General features: G+C 39.4%; 1 protein-coding gene across 9 annotated transcripts in view; it reads right to left on the bottom strand.

Annotated features, from left to right (window-relative positions):
* Positions 1-729: 729 nt before the first annotated feature.
* DEK1 (calpain-type cysteine protease family) overlaps positions 730-13,123 on the bottom strand; it is a 51,840-nt gene continuing 39,446 nt past the window's right edge. For 6 of the 9 annotated variants that reach the window (XM_010259362.3, XM_088892382.1, XM_088892383.1 and 3 more), the window contains 10 exons: positions 7,913-8,232; positions 7,278-7,629; positions 6,781-7,101; positions 6,593-6,697; positions 6,346-6,474; positions 5,637-6,017; positions 5,399-5,536; positions 4,866-5,102; positions 4,314-4,769; positions 730-1,260 (listed from right to left, as the gene is read on the bottom strand). In XM_010259362.3, the coding sequence (XP_010257664.1) occupies positions 4,464-4,769; positions 4,866-5,102; positions 5,399-5,536; positions 5,637-6,017; positions 6,346-6,474; positions 6,593-6,697; positions 6,781-7,101; positions 7,278-7,629; positions 7,913-8,232 (2,289 nt within the window). In that variant the 3' untranslated portion in view covers positions 730-1,260; positions 4,314-4,463. The remainder of the gene's footprint in view (positions 1,261-4,313; positions 4,770-4,865; positions 5,103-5,398; positions 5,537-5,636; positions 6,018-6,345; positions 6,475-6,592; positions 6,698-6,780; positions 7,102-7,277; positions 7,630-7,912; positions 8,233-13,123) is intronic. The other 3 variants (XM_010259363.3, XM_088892388.1, XM_088892387.1) reach the window with 1 other exon arrangement.

Below are 13,123 nucleotides of genomic sequence, written 5' to 3'. Positions count from 1 at the left end.
CCCACACTATTGCATCCTTCCATGGACAGAGAGAGTAAGAGGTTAAAGTTGTAAAAGAAAACGGAAAATTTGATCTTCCCTGCCATCATTTTGTCATAATATAAAACAGGGAGAGTTTTGATATCTCTTATTGCTTGTATTGGCATTTTTCATTGCTGAATTTAAGCATTATCAACACTACAAAGCTCCAACCGTGCAACATTTATCATGACAAGTGTTTGGCAATTAGAATATGATGATTGATGTAGCAAGCAAATCATTTTACTAAAATTGATGTATCATACGGAATGCATCTTTACACTGTTAATAACGAGTAAATAAAAGGTAGAATAACTAGGCATGTTTTGCATTGCGGATTATGTTTGAATGCAACGGCAGATTAACGTGATCAAATGGAAATGTCGAAAGAAATAATCGTTTTGACATACACTTTTTTAAGCCCAAGGAAATTTAGAGGAAGGAGAGAAGATCACTTCAACTTCCAGAGGGTTGGTAATTGGACAACCTCAAAAACCTTGACAATGTTTTTATGGAATCCAAGAAACTGAAATAATTGGTTTATACCCTCAATTGATTAAAATGTTGCCATCCTACCAATCCACCATACTCGAGTAAAACCTTAATAAAAGAGTAAACCCAAATTTGCACTCCCATACTGATAGTCCCAGTACAAATCAAAGTCCACACTGAGAGAGAGAGAGAGAGAGAGAGAGAGGCGAGTCTGTTAAATGAAGCATTAAAAATTGGGGGCATTATATTGCAAGAAAAAGAACGATATACATACAATACAAGAAGCATTCTCTACAGTGGCCAACTGAGAAAAACTGCAGCTGAAACTCAAAGCAAACCCCTTCCCAGCTGCCATGGCCCATCTTATTCCCTCCCCCCAATGAAAAACACAATAATTTATTTTTCTATTCCTTTTCTTTTCTTTTCCTCATTTTTTTAACTTTACAATACTTTGACAACACCTATACCATTCCAGCCCCGTTACACCACTATTTACAGATTGAACCACCAACCCTCCTCTGACACCGTCACACAAGGAATGATAGAAGTGCCTATTCATTCCGTCCCCATACACACCATTTGCCCTTTTAAGGCTTTAACCCAAAAGTTGGATCTTCCATATGTCCATTTCATCCAAGAATAATGGATCCCGTGTAGCCCTGAGGTCACAAAAGAGCACAACTGAAGAATCCCATCAAATTGCTGCCAAATGCTGCCCTTGTTGCCAAGATTCAACCACAGCCCTTGGATCTGTCAAAATATATCAAGTCGGCTTTAGAGGGGGGAAAAATGACAATGCAATAACCATGTCATAGAATTAAGAAGAGCACTTTAAAGCAATCAGCATTCAGCAAGCATGTTTTGGACATCCCAACAAAAACACAACACTACGGCCAATTGCTACCTACCAAATTATTGTGCAAAACAGCCCAGCAAGAGTTTATTAATTTGCTTAATTACATTTTCTATACAATTTCTTATAGGACTTAACATTTCTAGTAGTTCTGACCTTGAACAATGGTTTTTAGGAATTTCAGAACCAAGGCTTCTCCTACATAAAACAGGAGTGACATTTAGCAAACAAAATAGCAATACATTGTCACTAAGACAAGGTCTAAAGTAGAACTACCATTCTTTATCACTAAAAGATCAGAAAAGATTCTATAAATAGTTTATAGAGAAGGTACAGAAACAGACAAGGATAGAGCCTCTAGTCTCTATCATAGCTACAGACAATAGCTAAACTGCCTACCCATGTTTGGCCAGTCCCTTAAAAGAGCTCAGCCCTATTTACCCCTTCCATAGAAAAAGCATTAGCCAAGGCATTTGCCAACCTGAATGAATAAAACATCCAGCTTGTTCGCCAGAAAACCAGCATCCCTTAAAGATATGCCCGAAAGGTAACCTCTACCTTGTGATCTCTGATGATTCCACTACTCCATTCAACTACTCAAGCCCCATCTTATATTCACTCCAATGGGGCAATTATACAGAAAGGTAACCTCTACCTTGTGATCTCTGATGATTCCACTACTCCATTCAACTACTCAAGCCGCATCTTATATTCACTCCAATGGGGCAATTATGCAGAAAGGTAACCTCTACCTTGTGATCTCTGATGATTCCACCTATTCCTGAATTCAGGACCACCTTTTCTCTTTCAAATCGAATCAGATATAGGTAGATCCATATTTGATTTGTTCATATTCATATTTGAATTCAAATTCGATCATATCCATTGGATATCTAGCAGATCCGAATCAAATTTGGATTGTAATCAGATATTAAGTTATATAAATAAATTAAATGAAATATAATCAAAGTGGTAATATTATATTAATAAAATGAACTAAAATGACTTTAATATTATATTTATGACAAAATAAATTAAAAATCACTTATATGAAACTCGGACCCTATGACAATTTAGTGAAAATACAACATTCAAACCAAATTTACTGACAGTTAAATATAAATTTTAAGTATTTACAAGTATATGTGTTTTAATCGAATCCAATTGGATTATTTCGGATTGGATGGGGGTGGATCCATATTTGATCCAATTATAAATGGATCCAATTCGAATTAGAATTCAGACAATTGGATACCGTTTGGAGCTCCCTTAGTCTTTTGGCATGATAAGGAGTGTCTAGTAGGGCTGGAGTCTGGACCATCTCTAGCCTACATTTAACTCTTCATAATACTGCAGTAACAGCAGTGTGGGTTGTAATACCACCAGTTAGTAATTTAACTTAACCTTAAAGTCCTTGCAATACTGCAGCAACAGCAGTGTGGGTTGTAATACCACCAGTTAGTGATCAGCTTACCTTAAAGTCCTCATAATACTGCAGTTGCAACAAACCAGGTCTCTGATTATCAGTTCATCATTTTCATCATTGTATCAGCTTTAAATACACCATCATAAAGCCTAGCCTACCTAGTAAGCCTAGATTTGTCCCTATTGCAAGACTAATTTGTGATCTGCAGCCTTCTCCAGTTTCAACTCCTTCAACCCCATTCATTGAAGTTTCTATTTGGAACCTATATACCCTATTCTCACCAAACTTTTTAAACTTTTCTCCACCTACTCAGATCATATATTCCCCTATAGTATTAATAAATCCCCCCACAAAAAAAAAAAGAATATAAAACTGTCAAATTTCACCTGAATAATTCCACAACAGGCATCAAAACATACACAAGTCACAAACGCATCATACAAAGGAAAAAGGTCATCCATGAAAGACTTACATGACTTGGGAATGTTTTAGATGACAACTTACAAGGCAGCTGAGTATGTCAAATTACAATGGATAGTTATAACTCTCAACAGAAATGATTGTTCAGTAAAATTAGAAGGTTCATGATGGAAAAATCCTCCAGCAAGGCTGTTGAACCAAGACTTCAACGAAACAAATGTTTGTAATGGAAAAGACCACAAAAATCACAAGCTAAGACCATCAAGCATGCAAAAACCACGATTTATGAAATTCTTCTCAAGAACCAATTTTCTAAACATAACTAAGATGCTAAATTTTAACATAATCAATTATGCTTGTTAAATTTTAACCATTTTCATTTACACAAACATCACAACCAAAATGTTACTCTCCCTATAATATAATATCCTTTACAGGAACAGCCAATGAAAGAGCTTTTCAGGCCAATCTATGTGAAGATCATTTTGGTGAACACTCTTCAATTTTATAATATCCATTTAATTGTACTACAATTTTGTTTTTAACCATAAAAAAATACACATGAATATGAAACCAGCTTCTTGGGATTGCTAGAATGGGCTTAATAATGTTGACACGCTTAGCTAAGCATCTTATTGGGGTTGAGCTTGCTATTCAATATTTGTAGGGTGCATGGAAGCGGGTCCGGTTCACATGGATTTGTGGTAATCTGATTGTTGGCCCATCATAGGAGCCATTGGAAGACCCAATAGAGAATTAGGGATCTAAAAGAATGAATTTGTCTTCCCTTTCCTCGGCCTCTTGCTCGATCAACCTATTCATCCCTTTAATCTATTTCAACAGTGAGAATACTATTTTTTCATATTTTACTTTTTCCAATTTGTCTAGTCTCTACATAATGATGCACTTTCTAAAAATTAATAGATTCAAGTAGAACTTTTTCCAAGAACAAGATAAGAACATAATTACATCTCATACATCTAAGTATCATTCACAAATAAAAAGTATCACATGCAAGGCAATCTTTCACTCATTTAAAATCAGAGCCTTAAGTGATGATAAGCATACCAACTAGTGAGAAAAGATCTGAGATGATAAACATACCGACTCACCCTGTTGAAAACAACTATGAACCAATTGAAATCTGCCTGCTGGCATGCACAATCCAAGGACATGGCGAGCAATCCAAAACCATGCAGAAGCACCCCAACTGTAGTACAGTATGATTCACCAACAGAAGGCCACCATATTGTATCATATAGCATCCAGTGTTATTGCTGCCTTGGTGAAAACAGAGAGAACAAATGGTGCTTCCTCCCCTGGATGGATAGTTGTGGGAACAATAGTGTATCCCTTGGGATCGGGTTCCAGGACCATTTCACATGATATTTCCCGAGAGTTGACATAATCCGTTCCACCAACTGATTCATGTAAGTAAATGTTGTAAGCAGCACGACGGCCACGTGTCTTGAGAATCCGCATCCCAATGTAGAACATCATTGAATCATGACTGGATTGGTAATTCCTGAAACCAGCTGCCTTCTTTGAGAAACTCACCCCCTAGCAAAAAAGTCCACAAGTTAAAAAAAAAAAAAAAAAAACAGTAAACAAGAACCTAGTAAAAGTTCAACAATGCAAAAAAATAGCTAAATCTACCTGAGTCAAGGTAATGAACACATGAATTGGAAATGAAGCCTCTGGCCCAGAAGCCCTCAACCGAAACTGTGGATTTTGATGCCATGTATCATAATCTTGACAACCGCCAGCACTATAACCACGCCACTGCCCATGCACAGAATAACGCATCTCCGGGGGATAGATACGGCAAACATATATTGAACGAAAGTGAATCTGGAAGTCTTGCCAAGACATCCAGAAAATGCCATCTTTCGACTGTTCAGAAAAGAAATGCTTAGTCATAATGGAATAGAAGTTTGGAAATTTATCAGACTAAAGCCTAAAACTAAACACACTGTTTGGAATTATGTTTTTGTTTTCATATTATTCTCCATCTTTTTTTTTCATGTGCAGGGGTTTAAAGTGGTGGGTTGGGGAGCTAACAATAAAATCACCATAGGACAATTTATACAACACAAACCAAGACCACACACTGCTTCCAAGATGAAGATCTGATAAAAAAGTTGAATAATTTCATAGTTTACATGGTAAAACTCAACTAGATTAAGTACCTGAGGAACATGCTTCAGCTTGTGTTTCATCCTATCAGTCCATTCAGGTGAGGAGTCAGACCATGGTCCATTCCACTCAACTTCATTGGCCCAGGGATTTCGGATCTGAACCAGCTTGTGGCCATCTACCTCTCTTACCTTCAGTCACAATACAGACAGCGAAAGGGGAAAAGTTCAAACCAAGATACCCAATATGTATAACACTATAACTCCGATGAGAGGCACCAATTTAGCAAACCTGCAATACTGAGTAAGCATGCCCTTGAACAATTCCACTGGAAGAGATGTGCACATCTGAACCTGATGGACTTCCAGCACCAAGTAGAAACCCTTCCTGCTTGAAGCGCAGAAGTTGAGACCAAAGTCTTCCACTCGCGAGATCAATCTGGGCTTGAGCACTCCTCATGTCAATCTCCTCACCAGCTCCTCCAGTAAGGTCCACAAGGGCATCTTGGACAAGCCCACCTTCCAGTGCTTCATAAGAGCCATGAAGCTTGGCATATGCCTTCTCCAATATTGAAACCCAGAGTTCATTTCCCTTCCTACTTGTAGCAAATGCTGGCTTTCCCGGCGATTCACAAGGAATCCAATCATCAACAACAACAGGGACCCATTCACCCTACAGAAATGCAAACAGCAATCATTAACAATGCTAATAATGAGCTGACGAATAGGGAGCAACATGGGCAGGCAAGGGTTGAGTAATTGTTAAAATTAGAAGGGGCCACACCCAGGGCCCTGATCCCAAATGCAATTTAAATTCTTCAAGTCAGCTGCATGTTTATGGATGAAGATTTCCTAAATGATAAAGTAGTGAAGTATAACACATGCTGGGAACAAGGCATGCAGACTATATATCACAGGAACACAAATCAAACCAAAGATTTAAGAGCACAGATAAAACAAACAAATTGAGCTCTCATGGTTAAGGTGCAGGACTTGATTACCTGAATACAGAAGCGAACTGTATAAACTCCTTCCTCATTAAACTCTGGAGTAATTATTACTTGTGATATTCGAGAAACCTCAGTCAAAACAGCAACAGCACTCAAGAACCAGCAGTCACCTAACCGACCCTGTACAAAACAACTGCAGTAATTAAAAGAACCAAAACGGGATTCCTTGCAGCATGTCACAAGAAGCATGATCAAAGAAACAGAATATCAAGATCATACTGAAACAAAGCAATGATACCTGACAAACATCAGATGGGTTTGCAGCCCCAGAAAACAAACATGGATGAGAATCCATACGGTTTTCCTTCACAATGTCTGCTGGTCTCATCCATGCAGAAACGACCTAGGATAGAACACCAAGCCAAGCATAAGGACAATCTGAATAGCACACATGCCAAATAGGATTATGCTAATCAAGAAACTAACCTGCAACTTTGAAGGGGGATTTTCTGGGTCCACAAACAAAGACTGATCACTAGGAGGGAACTCTTGGTCTGTAAAATGGGCTTCCCCTCTTGCAGATAGAGCTTCCTTAACAGCCATCTCAACTGATCGCATCCGTTGATTAATTTCTTCTTGGGTTTCCATCCTAGGTTTTCTCAACTTTCTCGCTAAAGAATCCATATCTATTGCCACACCGTCACGGTCTGGCCTTCTTTTCCTTCCACTTGAATACTGACCATCCCAATCTACATCATCCCGATCATATATATCAACATCTGCAGGGTCACTTTCCCACTCATCTACCTAAACATAGAAAATACCAGTCAATAAATAACACAAGAACAAAATAGTTAAATATTGTCGATGTAAAATGAGCATTCATGTTCCTCACAAGCTGAACATTTAATAAATCAAAACCTTCAAAAAACCAGCATAAGAACCAAATCAATAATACAATATGCAAAGTTGTAAATGCATACTCTTGAAGGTGAATCTGCCCACTGCCAGCCATCATCTGGTAGATCTATCATGCCATACTCAGTTGAACTCGTAGCAGCATGGACAGCCCCAATCTCATCTTCAGTCAAACACCTTCCCCATAGGAAAGCATCCATGATATGCATTTTGGAATCAGCTCCTTCACTATCTGACCTCCCAAAGGCATCCAAATCAGTTGGTGGCCTAATGCCAACCCAGACCTCAGTTCCCTGATCCCAAATTCCATTGCCTGTGTGCAAAGGCAACCCACTCTGGTATGCATCAAAGGCACCATCTAAATAGCAAGTTGCCTCACCTAGGTCAGCATCAATAGTCACTGTCACAATATGCCACCTGCAAAAATCAATAATAACGGAATGGTTGAATATTTCACATTAGCAGCAACAAAATGATGGTGATGATGATGATGATAACAACCATAATAATAATAATAACAACAACAATAATAATAATATAAGAACCAAAAGCTTTACAGAATCAAACCAATTTAAAATAAGACTCATAATCAGATAAAGCAAAGGAGGAAGAACTTATAAACACAAAATAAGAACAGAATACATAAATACACACATATATGTGTGTGTAGATGTTGATATGTAGACAAGGAAACACAAACCTTCCATCAGCAATACATGTTGCACCAACACTCCATTCCTTTGCAACAGTAGTTTGCCTGTCACCTTTAGTAACTAATCTCAGTCCAACCTGTCCAGCCTCAATGCCTTGTTCTGAACCAGCAACCAAGATTTCCCAGCAAACTTTCTTCTGGTACTCAGTACCTAAAAGACAAACCGGCCCAGACTCGGGCTGGATCATGACTGCAATAGAAAAGCTTACTTTTTTACTTAGACAAATGCTGGAATCAATCTTGCCACAATGCCTTCCACCAGCTAGAGGTTCATCATCAAGAATACATATAGCACCAGGAACTCCCGTCTGCCAACCAAGTTAGTGACACATTTCAAACAGCAATCAACATAAGTCAAGTTAAACAATTAAAAGTCTCAAACAGCAATCAACAAAAGCTTCAATAACAGCAGCTTATAAAAACAGACAAATTAACACAACAAAATTAAACCATGATATGTTTTGGATGACAATTTCTAATGGTAACAAAAAGGTACAGTGCCCAAAAGGCTTTAACCAATCAAAATTCCCCACATGAATAAGTGAATACGAGTTGACTGGTTATGTATTTATTATGACTTGAACATTTATGTCTACCAAGCAAAGAATATAAACAGGATCAGGAATAGCTGTAAACCCTGGCTTTGCCATTCAATGCCCATTTACAACAAGACGTTATACAATTGACCCTAAAGCAATATGTGCCCACTGGTTCCTGTCTATCGGTAATCTTTTTTTTTTATCTTTTTTTTTATGAACAAAAGTCTATTGGTAACCTCTTAAACATCACCATATACAAGTGTAACTGCAGAGAGATATAGGAAGGTATCTGTCCTAATCTCCCTACTTTTTTTTTAAGGAAGTTAACATATTTCATTAAAAGAAATGGGGGTACACAAGGTGTATGAGTACAAAACAGGGGTCAGGCCCCTAAAAATTACACAGGAGGGAATTTGTCACAATACAATGTCTCCAGAATGGCACCTAATTTTGCTAATCCATCACCAATGGCATTTAAATCCCTTGGAATCCAGTACAGAGATGCGTTCTTAGAAGCCAATAGGTCCCTTGCCTCTGCTAGGAAGTGACTAAGTCTCCATGGTCCAGCCTCCTGTTTTCCTAACCATTTCATGGTGTTTGCTGAGTCACCTTCAATGGAGAAGTTCTGAATGCCCAGTCTGTTGCCTAGGCAAATCCCTGTGAGAGCTGCTAACACTTCTGCCTTTGTAGAGTCAGCTATACCAATCGGTCCACTGTACACCCAGCAGATGAACCCATTTTCGTCTCTTAAAGTTCCTCCTATGCCAGCAACTCCAGGGCTACCCAATGCACTATCGTCAAAGCTTAGAGTCCAAGCTCCTTCCCTTCTTATTGATGGAGCCTTGGGGGTATGTGGGATAGAAGGGGAGGAGAACAGAAAGTTGACAACATTCCTGTTAAGGTCATTAACATTGATTCCTGTGAACACTTCTGAGCTAGAAGCCCACAAATTGCAGTGATAATTGATATGATGGAACAGCTCACTCATGGATTTTGCCTTGTTTTCAAACAACCTATTGTTCCTTTCTTCCCAAATTCCCCATAACACAGCATGTAACACTATTTTCCAGTATACCTTACCTCTCTTGCTCAGACCTTTACCTTGCCACTGGGAAATCAGGTCTTGAAGATGGTTAGGAGCCACCCAGCTGTACCCAACTAGCTGTAAGAAGTAGTTCCCGATGTTGCTGGTTACATGGCAGTGTATGAAAAGGTGATCAGCTGTCTCCCCCTCAGGAAAACAGAGGATGCAGACGTGAGGAGAGATAATAAAGCCTTCCAAGATTTTTCTTCTGCAGTAATTCGCAGGTGTTTACTCGATTCAGACAGGCCTCCCGCCTCCCAAACGAAAAAACACACTCTTGAGGGAACAAACTTACAACAGATCTTCTTGAAAGGAAAGACACAGTCCCAGAGTCTCCTGCAACCAGAGCCTCGAGGAAAGACTTTCTTTTTTTATCAATAACCACAGAATTCATTAATAAAGGAAAAATATTACAGGGAAGGGGAGCTAAAGATACTCAACTCCCCACAAAAGAAGTACAACTGATTTAAACACTCAGACCCTTAAAATTGAGTCCAAAACCCAGAATTTCTAAAAACTCCTTGCCTAGCCAATCCATCGGCAAAGGAGTTAGCATTTCTTTTAACCCAAGTACATAGGACTTCCATATCCTTAATCAGCCACTTGAATTTTCTTTTCTCATTGCTGTAGCTCCACATCTTGGAAGTGTCTTCTTTCAGCCAATCCACAACAATCGCAGAATCTCCTTCTATAAGCAGTTTCTTTGACTTGAATTTCTTTGGCCCTTTGTACCCCTTCCAACACTGCTAACACCTTAGCCCTCAAGGAGTCTCCCACTCCAATTGGACATGAGAACATAGCTATTACATTACCTCTCTCATCCCTTAGGACCCCCCAATACCCGAAGGCCCCTGGATTCCCCATGCTACTGCCATCAAAATTTAGTTTGATAAAACCAGGAGGTGGAGGGTTCCACATGAGATTCAAAGTCTTCTTCCTTGTAAGTGAACTCACCAACAGGGTGGGGTTTCGAGACACGGGAGTCTTGGGAGTTTGGGGAAATGCAGGCTTCTCTGAGAGACTGGAGGAGATCAGTTAGCTCACTAATCTCCGAGTCCCTTAAGGGTCTTCTAAGGCTCAAATTTATGTTGTTTTCATTGGGAGAAGTGGGGAGACACTAAGAGATGGTTGCTTCTTTGTTTAGGGTGAGGTTGAAAATTCTAGGATAAGATTCCGCTATAGTGAAATTTCCCCACCACAGGTCTGTCCAAAACTTTATTCTGGTACCATTAACCACTTTAAATCTTGTGAAAGAAAAAAAAAGTTGTGAATAGAAATGATACCTTTCCAAGGATTTGAGGAAGCTAATCGGTTTGAGCGGAGATTGCAGTCCCAACCGTTTGCGTTTAACCCATACTTGCTGGTGATGACAGATACCCAAAGGGAATTCGTTTCAATGGGGAATCTCCACAACCATTTCCCGAGTAGAGCATTGCTCTTCGCTTTTAGGTGTCCAATCCCCAACCCACCAGCCTCTTTAGGCTTGCAGACTTGACTCCACTTTACTAGATGTCTTTTTTTTTTCACCTCCACCTTCCCAAAGAAAATCTCTTTGTAGTTTCTCAATCTGTGACCTAACCTTGGCAGGGATCTGAAACACCGCGAGGAAGTAAACAGACAGATTTGCAAGGGAAACCTTGACGAGGGTAAGCCTGCCTCCTTTTGATAGGTAACAACATTTCCAAGTGGCTAACTTCATTTCACATGTTTCCACCACTGGCTCCTAGAAGCTTGGACTTTTTTGATTCCCACCAAGAGGCAGGCCCAAATAAGACGGGGATGTTTTCCACTCGGCAATTCAGAGTTTCCTTGAAGCTATCCAAGAGAGTTTCTTCAATTTGGTTTATGGTCGCTAGGCTACTTTTTGAGCAATTTACCCTCAAGCCAGTGACTAATTCAAAACAATGCAGCACTGTTTTCACATTATTAATATTCTCCAAGTTAGCTTCCAGAAAAAGGATGACATCATCTGCGAATTGGAGATGGGAGACATTAAGAGTATCTCTTCCTACCTGAAAACCTTTAATTAAATTTAGGCTTTTGACGTTTTCCACTAGCTGGCTAAAAACATCAATTACCAGAGTGAAAAGGAAAGGGGATAGAGGACAGCCCTGTTAGAGACCTCTACTTGCTTTGACGTAACCTTTGGCCTCTCCATTTACCATGACTGAGAACCATGTTGAACTTATACAGCCCTTCATCCACTGCAGCCATTTCATGCCAAAGCCCCTCAATTTCAGAACTTGGAGAAGGCAGTCCCAGTCTACTTTGTCATAAGCTTTCTCAAGATCTAGTTTCACAAGGAGACCCAACCTTTCACTCTTCCTTCTATCTTCGACGATTTCATTTGCTATTAAGATATTGTCCACGATTTGTCTTCCTTTCACGCAAGCAAACTGATTTGGAGAAACAAGCTCTCTTAGGATAGGACTTCTCTAAGTCTTTTTACTAAAACTTTTGCCAGAATTTTGTACACACTTCCTACTAAACTTGTTGGTCTGAAGTCTTTCACTTCCAAGACGCCGTCTTTCTTTTGGATGAGGCAGATAAAGGTAGAGTTGTTTCCTTTGTTTACAACAGCCAAGGAGTGGAAATCGTTGAAAACCTCCAGAAGATCATCTCTTACAACATCCCTACAAATCTGAAAGAAGAAAATGGGGAAACCGTCGGGCCCAGGGGCTCTATCTCCATCCATATCAAAGACTGCTTCCCTTATTTATTGCTCCTCAAAATCCCTTTCAAAGCCAAGACCTCTTATCTTCTATTAGAGTTGGCCCATTCCAACTTCTTAAAGTGAACTTTCTGACGCTCTCCTTGAGTACAACTTTTTGAAGTGGTTAAGGAAGGCCTATGTGATTCCATTTGCATATTCCACCTCCCTTTGATCCACCTTGATTTTTGAGAAGAAGTTTTTCCTATGCCTTCGCGACGCGTAACTATGGAAACATTTTGAGTTATTGTCTCCTTCCATTAACCATCTGACCCTTGACCTTTGCCTCCAATTCTTTTCTAATCACCTTTTCCCAAGAACTCCTTAGACCTTCTCTCCTACTTCTTCCTACTCTTTCCAGAGTTCCTAATTGCTCCTTTTTGTCTAGTTCTTCCAACTCCAAAAGGATAGCACTTTTTTCCTCTGAAAAAGATTTGAATTCTTCTCTCCCCAAGGATTTCAGTTTTCCTTTTAGGAATTTCAATTTTTTGCATTGATCTATAACCACCCCAGCCTTCAACTCTACATTCCTCCCACCAAAAAGCCACATTTTTGTGAAAATCTTTATGCAAAGTCCACACTTATTCCAGTCTGAATAGTGATTTACCTTTCAGAACCAGGTCTGTTCTCAGGACTAATGGCCAGTGATCTGAGGTGCAGTGAGGTCTCATTTCTTGGAGAAGATTAGGAAAGTGCTCTGCCCGATGTGAAGTTACTAGAAACCTATCTAGTCTGCAGCTTATTAAGTTTTGTAGATTTGACCAAGTGAATTGGCTGCTGTGGAGAGGGAGGTCGCAAAGGTTATGCCTCAAGATAAAACTAGAGAAATCCCTCATGCTTCTAGTTACTGATCTTCTGTTTGAATT

The sequence above is a fragment of the Nelumbo nucifera genome, chromosome 7 (assembly GCF_055504915.1).
Source record: "Nelumbo nucifera cultivar China Antique chromosome 7, China Antique-T2T, whole genome shotgun sequence".
In the NCBI taxonomy this organism is placed as follows: domain Eukaryota; kingdom Viridiplantae; phylum Streptophyta; class Magnoliopsida; order Proteales; family Nelumbonaceae; genus Nelumbo; species Nelumbo nucifera.
This window is presented reverse-complemented; position numbering and strand designations above follow the sequence as displayed.